This window comes from Diadema setosum, chromosome 1, assembly GCF_964275005.1.
Source record: "Diadema setosum chromosome 1, eeDiaSeto1, whole genome shotgun sequence".
Lineage (NCBI taxonomy): Eukaryota > Metazoa > Echinodermata > Echinoidea > Diadematoida > Diadematidae > Diadema > Diadema setosum.
In genome coordinates this window covers 10,295,071-10,306,069 of record NC_092685.1, presented here as the reverse complement: position 1 = coordinate 10,306,069, position 10,999 = coordinate 10,295,071, and the positions used below count along the sequence as shown (strand labels likewise).

Sequence of the window (10,999 nt, the reverse complement as noted above, 5' to 3'; positions counted from 1 at the left end):
CAGGTTTCATGGATAATACTGTTTTCCCCAATTTTTTTTTTTTAATAAAAGGTAACTTGTTGATGATATTGTGCAAGCTCTTGGAGAGAAGAAGGTGACATTGTCACCTCTTCTGGATGGCATGATGTACAGAGATGCCAATTGTTACTTTTTTGCAGTATTTTGTACTGGGTTTTTTTCCCAAAAAATATTGCAGGTTTCATGGAAAATACTTTCTTTCCCAAATTACATCATTACACATATTGTCATGTGCCCAGCAGAATGACAAGGACGCATGCAATGCATGTAAGTATAACGCGTGCTTCACATGCACTCGTGTCGTTCTGCCAGGCACACCTTCCTTGAATCACATGCGTTTGTGCTGTTCTGCCTGCCACATGATGATAATTCCAGGAAAGCTATCACTGCCTTTTTTTTCCTCCAGAAATACTCTTTTTTTTTTTTTTTTGTCCCAATGGATATTACCGTGTTATGCTCCAATGAAGCATTAAGAATCCATGCTTTTCTTGCTCTTTGGTCAGATATTTTTCAAAACTTCTACTGCTATATGATTTACCACTGTTTCAACATTCAACATACACATACAAACATACACTCAGCAAAAAAAGAAAGAAAACACTTTTTCCAGTTAAGATTTTTCATAGAAGATTTCGATGAAAATCATATACTATATTAAAGATTATTTAATTGGCTATTAACCTGGTAGGTTTATACAAATGGAAACTTTACACATGAGTGAACACATTCATTTTTGTCTTCCAAGCAGAAAAGTAAAAATTGCAGAAATTGACATATTGAAATTCATTTGCAAATGCCCTCCAAGGTACCAATGATAACAAAAAAGACCAATTTAACATAATGAGAGACATGAATAAAACAGCAGAAATTAGTTTCCGTTCCCTCGTTTCTCTTTATATTCTAAAACAAAAACATAGTGGGGAAACTGAAGGTGGAGCATACAAATTTTCTGTCAATGCAAAATTTAAATGGCAAAGGGAGAGCAGCAAAGGTTGTAAAATCAACAGAATTTCTTCATTTCACCTTTTAATTAAGGAATTTAAGAATGCATGAGATAAATGTTCGAACCAAAAATGATTTCAGATTTTCTTAATTTGGAATAACGCTTCAAATTTAATCTTCTTTGTTACAATTACTTATTCTCTTATGTCTTTTGACTATGGATTTGACAGAAGATTCTACAATTTCTTCCATTATTTTTTGTCTGTCTTTATCTTTGGAGGCTTACAGAGACATTATAGAGATCATAGGATGAGTTTTGTAAATTAATTTGCATTTTTATTGTGTTGAATTTGTCTTTTGTTTCATTGTTATATGGAAGAGCATACACGCCTGAATAACAGCTTGTCCATTTTTGCCATTTTTATGCCTCCGCCACGAAGTGGTGCCGGAGGCATTATGTTTTCGGGTTGTCCGTCCGTCCGTACGTACGTCCGTCCGCTTTCGTTTACGCGATAACTTGAGTAGTATTTACTGGAATTTTACCAAACTTGGTCCAAGTATGAAGTATGATGGGGCAATTATTTGATTAGATTTTGGGTGAAATCAGCTAAAGGTCAAAGGTCAAAGGTCAAGGTCAAATCATGAAATTGTATCCGTTTACGCGATAACTCAAGACTGCATCAAGCAAATTTCACCAAACTTTGTTGGAGGATGATGTATGATAAAACAATTACTTGATTAGTTTTTCAGTGAAATCGGACAGAGGTCAAAGGTCAAAGATCAAGGTCAAATCCTAAAATGTATCTGTTTACGTGATAACTCAAAACTGGATGAAGCAGCTTTCACCAAACTTGGTCCAAGGATGATGTATGATGGGACAATTAGTTGAGTAGATTTTAGTGACATTGGCAAGAGGTCAAAGGTCAAAAGGTCAAGGTCAAATGCTACAAATGTTGCAATTTCCCCCATATCTATGCAATGCCCCAAAGGTATTTTCTTGAAACTTGGTGTGGACATGTACTACTGCGTAAAGATTCTCCAGAGAGAGTTTCATGTCATAAGGTCAAAGGTCAAAAGGTCAATGGTGAGGTGAAAATGTTGCAATATCACTTTTCTCGCAAATGGTTCAATGTATCTTCGTGGAACTTGGTAAATATGCATGTACTGACTGGCAGGGATTATCTAGGGAATTTAGGGGTCATGGGTCAATAGTCAGGGGTCAAAGGTCAAGGTCAACTCCTCAAAATTTTATTATGTCCCTCATATACTAGTATATGCAATGCTTGTACCATCATTACACTCTTTCTTCATACCTTGGAAATTACTCAGTGCATAAACTAATAAAAAGGTCCATCAGAATTCAAGTAAAAATTCTCAATTCCCCAAATATGTGTACCTGCACTCTTAAAAAAATTATAGCAAACCCAGATCAAGACATTTCTGACAGACCTGTCATTTCAATATTTTGCCAGTTATGTGAAACTGTCATGGATTACACATTGTGAAGACATTGTACTATACGCCTATTGGGAGAATCATGCATTATGGCGGAGGCATCAGTCGCCATAGCGACATTTCTAGTTACTTTTGTACCTTGGAAGAGAAAAACCAATGTGTTCACTCATGCATAAAGTTTTCCTTTTTATTATGCCTCCGCCACGAAGTGGTGCCGGAGGCATTATGTTTTCGGGTTGTCCGTCCGTCCGTACGTACGTCCGTACGTACGTCCGTCTGCTTTCGTTTGCGCGATAACTTGAGTAATGTTTACTGGAATTTTACCAAACTTGGTCCAAGTATGAAGTATGATGGGGCAACGATTTGATAAGATTTTGGGTGAAATCGGCTAAAGGTCAAAGGTCAAAGGTCAAGGTCAAATCATGAAATTGTATCCGTTTACGCGATAACTCAAGACTGTATGGAGCAAATTTCACCAAACTTTGTTGGAGGATGATGTATGATGGGACAATTACTTGATTAGTTTTTCAGTGAAATCGGACAGAGGTCAAAGGTCAAAGATCAAGGTCAAATCCTAAAATTTATCTGTTTATGTGATAACTCAAAACTGGATGAAGCAGCTTTCACCAAACTTGGTCCAAGGATGATGTATGATGGGACAATTAGTTGAGTAGATTCTAGTGACATTGACAAGAGGTCAAAGGTCAAAAGGTCAAGGTCAAATGCTAAAAATGTTGCTATTTCCCCCATATCTATGCAATGCCCGCGGTTATTTTCTTGAAACTTAGTGTAGACATGTACTACTGCGTAAGGATTCTCCAGAGAGAGTTTCATGTCATAAGGGCAAAGGTCAATAGGTCAAAGGTTAGGTGAAAATGTTGCAATATCACTTTTCTCGCAAATGGTTCAATGTATCTTCATGGAACATGGTACATATGCATGTACTGACTGGCAGGGATTATCTAGGGAATTTAGGGGTCATGGGTCAATAGTCAGGGGTTCAAAGGTCAAGGTCAACTCCTCAAAATGTTACTACTGTATTTCCCTCATACATGTATACTAGTATATGCAATGATTGCATTATTAGTTTTAAAAGTGTTTAATATATGTACATGTATTACTTGATGGAGATTCTCTTGGAAATTTCCAGCCAGAAGGTCAAAGGTCAAAGGTTAAGGGTCAAAGGTCAGGTTTAAATGAAAAAAAAAATATTTTGTACTGTAATTACACTCTTTCTTCATACCTTGAAATTTATACTCAATGCATAAAGTTATAATAAGGTCGGTCAGAAGTCAAGTAAAAATTTTCAATTCCCCAAATATGTGTACCTGCACTCTTTAATAGACAATTATAGCAAACCCAGTTCATGGAAAGTGAACATTCAAGATATTTCTGACAAACCTGTTATTTCGATGTTTTGCCAGTTATGTGAAACTGTCATCACACATTGTCAAGACATTGTACTATACACCTATTGGGAGAATCATGCATTATGGCGGAGGCATCAGTCGCCGTAGCGACATTTCTAGTTGACCAACTAGGTTGATAGCCAATTAAATTACCTTTAACATGGCATATAAAACACCATTATTAGCCAAATAGTATATGAGAAAGATGAACTCAAAAAAGTGTGTACTTTCTTTTTTTGCTAAGTGTACAACGTGGAGCAACTTCTCCATACTTTAAAAAGCTTTTGATTGTACATGCGTTAACATGGTTTTATATTTCTGTATGTACCTCATGTATTTTATTTTTTATGTACAAAGCTACATGTAAATATGAAGACATGGAAAAATAAACAAAGTTATATGTGTGAAGAGAAAACAGAAGTTATTAGGTGAATGACTAATCTGTCTGGTGGACTTGTTTCATAGCAGATTAATGTGAAAACTGTTGGATGTCTTCTGTGGAAACTGGATGTTGCCACATGCTGTGATGAAGGAATGATAATAATGTGATATGTGTGAAAACAAAGGCTGAATTTACTAAGCTGGTGACAACTCTGACAGGTGCACTTGTTTTATAGAAAGCCAATGGATGTCGAGAGGGGCCCGACCTTTCGATCCTAGAAGAATATAAGTCAGAGACGAATATTGTGAAGCTGGTGACAAATCTGTGAGGTAGACTTGTTTAATAGGAGATGGATATGAAAACAATGTCACCTCATTGGAAGTGGATGTTGTCATGTCATTCATATTTTTTTTTGACCATTCATTTGTTTCCAAAAAAGTATGAGACAGACATACATAGATGCTTACACACATGCATGCACACAGATATACATGTATACAGTTAACAACAATATTATTCATACCCCTGAGAAATTATTAGTTTTGAGCATATTTCTTACAAGTGAAGGATAGAGTGATGGTGATTGGGTGTTAACCCGTTTAGGACGAGTCCCGAGTATACTCGGGCAGGTGTCTATGGGAAATGCGTGTTGTAGCAAAATCAAACCGTTTTACTCTTATTTGTCCTCTATAAATTGACATTAATTCCAGATTCATCTCATTTGCATAACAATAGAAATATTGAGATATAACACCAAATCACCATCACTCCATCCTTTACTTGTAAGAAATCTGCTCAAAACTAAACATTTCCCAGGGGTAGGAATGATTTTTTTTGTTAACTGTACATCTTTAAACAACTGTCTAGTTGAATTTGACCACATGTAAAGACACAAGCAATCCCAAGTTGATCAGGAGTCCCTTGGAGAGGAAACTATCAATGTAAATTTTGTTTTTCATTAGCTGGTTTAGAATTTATAGCTTACTATACTAGAATTCTGTATGTATGTCAAATATTTCACAATGGTTTCATTAACACAAATTTTGGGAGTTCAGTTGATGATATTCACAAAACTGTCACGGTAAGCTTTGCATTCCTTGATGCAAATAGAGTACACATAATTATCATCTCCAAGGTTTTAAGTCACTAACTTTGCACCTTCAAACGAGAAAGTATTTTTTTTTTTTTCTGGTTCAATTGCTGTGTTTTCGATCCACTCACAGGATTTTCTTTTAAGTCCTGCTGTAAGAATATCAGTTTCCTTAGTTTTTATTTAGAGATACACCTGGTCTCATTAATATCTGACCAGTTTCTTCTGCAATGTGAATGACAAATACATGTATTTCAAGTTGGTCAAAAACTGGTCAAATTTGAAGATTTTGTAGGTGATACGCAAACTAATAGAGCTCAGTCTTATGGTATTCAACACATGTATATCGTCTAACTTGAAGGACTATTGATTTTTCAGATTTTAGGAAATAATGGGTGATGGTCAAGATAACAAAAAGCAAAGTCGTCTACAATATATTGATATGCAAGTGCATATTGATATTTGACAAGTTGGCATAGATTTTCTTGTGCCTCAGTACCTACAAGGTGATGGATGCATGCATTTTGGGAGGTTGTTCACCCATCCATCCTTCCGCTGGCTTTTCTTTCACATGATTTCAAACAGTATGTATTTTGTTTTTGTGACTGATGACACTTTAGTCAAGGACAAACCTTCAGCAATAATCACACTTCTTGTACAAATAACGTTTTCTGCTCTCGTTCAACATTGCATAACGTGAATGATTCTCAACCAATCTCACAAGAAGTACTTGAAGAAATGATCATTGATGATGATGATTCACAGCACTAATATGGCATTATATGTCAAACACAGACTTCTCCAAGAGATAAGTGTTCTTTTAGAGCAAAATGGTGTCTGGAAGCTATACACAGTACAGTGTACTTGTATATATTTTGCTCATTAGTTTCCAATCATTTAAAACCATTCTCCGACCCTTTTTCATCATCCGTATTGGCCTGCCTTGAGCATTTAATCATAGTCACTATCTTCAGACGAGGAGAGCCCCTGATCCTTGTCCATGCCCTCTTTGATCTCTGCCTTGAGGAATTCCATGTGGATCTTGAGATAGTCACACTCTGCCACGTCCTCCGGCTCGAGGTTCTTGACGACTACGAGGTCGGTGAACATGACCCGAGCCATCATCAGCATCGCCCGTGCACGGTCGAACAAACTTGCCTGTGAGGAACAACCAGTTATCATTCACATAGATACTTTATCATTGAATTTGATACCTGCCAAAACATTACCAGCCACAATAATAGCACCATTAGCTAATTAACTTAGCTCTGTACTATACTCAGCGTAACTGCTCCCATTACTTTCTATTCATCATGTCCTTGTTCATCTGATCGTGTATCCCATAATGATGTCAGAAGGAACACCTGACAAAATTAACATGTTACAGAAAGTCCATTTGAACACCTCCATTAAACAAGTATAGGTTTCCTGCGTCAAAGTGATATCGACCAAATGGGCCATTTTGTGATCGTTCAGCATGGATACTCGCTCACATGCAGCTTGTCAAGTCAAGGATGAAAATGAAAGTGGTTGCAATCATACACAAGTGTTATCACTGAGGGAAATGAACTGTTGGAAGTAGTGGTTATTCAACACTAATATCTTTACAGGTTAAAGTTGTGTGTGTTTAAAAACTATAATACAGGAATGCCAGTACATTGCAGTAGTAATGGTATTAAAAGACTAGTGATATGTGATTATGACAGATACATTTTTATGAAGATTTCATACCTCCAAATAGTCGCGCACTTTCATGAGTTGATTCCTGACGTTTCTTATTTGACCACTGACTCCCCACATGCCATATCCTGTGTTCAACTGAGCAATACTGCTGTAGTAATCATGTAATCTGTGCAGCAACAGAACATACGCACACACACACAAATAACACAAAGAAAAGACGATGATAAAGTTACTATCTTCCTTTTTTTTTACATAATCCAGATATTTTTATATCAATGTAAAGCAAGAAACAATGTTTCAATACATAAACACGTCAGTCCACAAAAACAGTACTTTTTTGGAAAAAAAGTGATACAGGTATATACTGCAATGTGACAGAACAGTGCTGTGGTAGAAATTTGGTATTATGTGTATCAAGAATTTGAATGCAATGATTCTGTAAAGAAACATCTGAATATGTGTTGCTGCCGTAGCCATGAAGGGAAGCTGCAAAAGTATAGAAAAACAGTGGAAATGGTTTTTTTTGTTCTCAAAGTATAGGATCCCTAAATGAGCATGATTTGGAAGATGATACACTTTGCATGGATGTCGAGATTGAAAGAATGCTTTGATGCAGGTAGATTCAAGAAGCTGGAATTAATACATCACACACACACACACACACATACACACACACACACACACACACACACACATATATATATATATATATATATATATATATATATATATATATATATATATATATATATATATAAAGGGAGAGAGAGAGAGAAAGTGGGGAGATACATACATTTATAATTTGCGGGACTTGCAATCAGCAAAACTTGTATTTCGGAATGATAGGGCCTATGTCATTTTTCATACAATGTTCTCACTGATATGACATAATAGATTTCAAAATACTTTTATGCTAAAAACAGCCAAAAAAGGTATTAGCATGATTTCATATAAAAAGTATCGAAGTAGTAAAGTACTCAAATTACAAACAACTCTGTGGAGAAAAAAAAAAGAGAAAGGAAAAACAATAAAAATGGCTGTAAACATTTAGGCCTACTACATGTATAAAACTATGAATTTCAGCTACAAATAGCAGTTTGCCAAAACATTGGAATGGATACAATATTAGGACTGTAAAGTGAGTCATAAACTACTAACCACTGAATAATGTTAGCGCACTTCAGATCCCATGGGGAAATTTAAGGACATAATACCTGGCCACATCATCTTCTCGATCGTCCCACATGGTAGTCTCGGGCTCGACGCGGTAGAGTCTGATACAGAACTCCGGCGCGATGCGGTTCATCAGCAGCGTTGTCATGAAAGTCGACGGGATGGGTTTCCCGATTCTAGGCAGGACCAGTGTGTGCTTCTTCAGCACTAGGAAGTTCTTGAGCTCGCCCTCAGACTCAGTTAGCGTCGACAACTTGTGCGTCATCTCGTAGTGACGCAGCTCCTCCAACGTCCCCATCCAGATGTAGAATCCGAAACGAAATACTTTCTCCTGGATGAGGTAGGCCAGACGCGCCATGTCCGAGCGAACGCTGCGGACATCCGGTTCGTAGCCTGCCGTCTTCTTGCGCAACATAATGGCTGAGATCAGGAGCTGTTCCGGCTCTTGCTTGGCCAGGGCCATGTCAATCAGCGGCTGCACTACGGTACGACTTCGAAGATACTTGAGCTTCTGGTGCGCAAATTCCATCATGACCTGTATGAAGTTTACCGATATAATGTTAAGCGGCTAGCTCTTACGTCATATTCATCACTGTTTCCAAAGAGATGTACGTTACCCTATCATGTCAGCAGCATTCCACATAATTATCTTATACATGTTATGACAAAGTTGTCAGACATCGCTTTGTGTAATCGTATTGTTTTGATTTGTTTGGGGGTTTTTTTCTGCTAATTAGCGCATTTACTTTTGGGATAACATTCTATCATTTGGCTCCAGATTGCGTCCCACCGACACTATAGGATGTAAATCCTGTCGAGTTCCGGCTTTGATGTTTCAACTATCAACTATTCCTACACACGTAGAAATTTTATGTTTACTCATTTTGGTTTCATGGCCGGCCAATTCGTTCCAAAAAGAAAAGAAAAAAAAATCAGAAATAAGAAATCAGCAGACAATAACATTTACAATATCATCATTACATGAAACGATTGTGTGCATAAAATGAATAGAAAAGCCATTGCTTTAAAGTACCTGGTCCAAGGATTTTCCTTGTCTCTGCAGAATGTAGGTCAGTGTCTCATATAGTCTGCTCTGGACGAACTTGGCCTCTTTGAAGAGCTCCTGCTTGCCAAGCTTAATATCCTGTAACAGAATTCCATGGAGCGCCACACAGGTATCTTCTAGTAGAAGGCTGCTATATTTGTATGAGTCGTCGATATTGGGGTACTTCTTGTTCCGCTCACGCAGCTTGTCATACTGCGTCGCCATGGTTACCAGCAGCCAAGAAATCAGATGCGTTGGTTGCTGCTCATTGAGCTTCACAGCGTTTCATGGGAATAGATATGCAGGGGAAAGCTAGCGAAGAAAAGAAAATGACCTGTTTATAACTGATTGATTCTTACTTCAACAAGGATTCGTAATACTAGCACATGCCATGTACTTGATTATATTTATAGTTGCTGACGAGATTTCTTTAGAAACTATGCATATAATATATTCCTGAATAAATTGGCTGGAAGCACTTTGTGCTTTAATATCACACTAAATCGTCACCTTGTGAGACTATCTGTTTGGCTTGAGCAAAACAAATGAGAAGTCATTTGGAAGCACGCGTTAACATAATGTCGTTAGTCCTTTCTGTGACAGACTTTGGACAGTGCAGGTCAAGGGTTTCTCTGAGCCAGTTGGCACTAAAAGCACACAAACGGTTAAGTTTGGTCGCGACATCGAGCAAGAGCTTGTGGTGGGTGGCTCTAATAAAGCTCTGTATAGCGTCATCCAAAACATTCCCTCCATGTGAATTGAGGAGCAAAGAAAGGAATATAATATGCTATGACAGTACATGATAGCGACGCTATAGAGAACACAATACTACACCATATTCCTCTGTCCCACATAATGCATGTCCGTTGTATGATAAAGTGCACTCCCGTTTGTAACGAACACGGTCATAACGAAATTACAACGAAGTAAAAATTCAGGACGCAATATTATCCGCTCTATATCTTCTATTGTTTATTTGCTTGGTTATAACGACATTTCGACAGAACGAAAGAAAACTGCCAGTCCCGACGACTTTGTTATAACAGGAGTCCACTGTAGTCTGTCAACACAGTCAGTGGTTTGGCGCGGGCTACACAAGGCGGTCGAAACGAAATCGTATCAGATATTTAAAATCTACTTTTTGCACAAAAGCATTACTCAGCAAAGCGTCTTCTGATTTTATGTATGTTGATTTATTTATCTATTTTCTTTTCTTATTTATTTATTTATTTATTTATCTATTTATTTATTCATTCATTTATCTATCTATCTATCTATTTTGCTTGTACACAGATGAGGAGCCAACATCACATGAGAATGAGTATATAATATACATAGAACATGGCAGATATATATATATATATATATATATATATACATTTATATAAATATATACATATATATATATACATATATATATATATATATATATATATATATATATATATATATACATATATATATACATACATACATATATATATATATACATATATATATATATATATATATACAATATATATACAACATATATATACAATATATATTTGATAAACCGGCAAACGATCAAATTGGTGATTGGGAATATTATGGTATTGCTTTTTCCTCCACCATTCATTTTGGATGACCTTGTCTGTAAACTACATTATCGAGGCGTCTCATCAACACCAATTGTAGCCAACTGAAAACTAATAAATGTATGAAAGCTGTCTTTTCGTGTTGTGTTGTGCCATCGACAATTGGTCATGTGATTCGAAATATCCCCCCCCCCCCACAATTGTCACTACGATATGAATCGAAAA

The 10,999-nt window shown here is 36.7% G+C and overlaps 1 protein-coding gene across 1 annotated transcript; it reads right to left on the bottom strand.

Annotated features, from left to right (window-relative positions):
* Positions 1-6,247: 6,247 nt before the first annotated feature.
* On the bottom strand, positions 6,248-9,422 carry LOC140235976 (uncharacterized). Its single transcript, XM_072315967.1, has 4 exons — positions 9,186-9,422; positions 8,194-8,687; positions 7,028-7,145; positions 6,248-6,454 (listed from the first exon to the last, which is right to left on the bottom strand). Exons 1-4 carry the CDS (start codon positions 9,420-9,422, stop codon positions 6,248-6,250), a joined length of 1,056 nt encoding a protein of 351 aa, XP_072172068.1.
* Positions 9,423-10,999: the final 1,577 nt, after the last annotated feature.

Bases quoted from the DNA above. Each gene is read 5' to 3' on its own strand.
- LOC140235976 (XM_072315967.1), bottom strand. From the start codon at position 9,422: ATGGCGACGCAGTATGACAAGCTGCGTGAGCGGAACAAGAAGTACCCC. The intron at 8,688-9,185 runs GTACTTTAAAGC...AACTTCATACAG, and splicing joins AAGGAAAATCCTTGGACCAG to GTCATGATGGAATTTGCGCA. The intron at 6,455-7,027 runs GTATGAAATCTT...TGTTCCTCACAG, and splicing joins AAGTGCGCGACTATTTGGAG to GCAAGTTTGTTCGACCGTGC.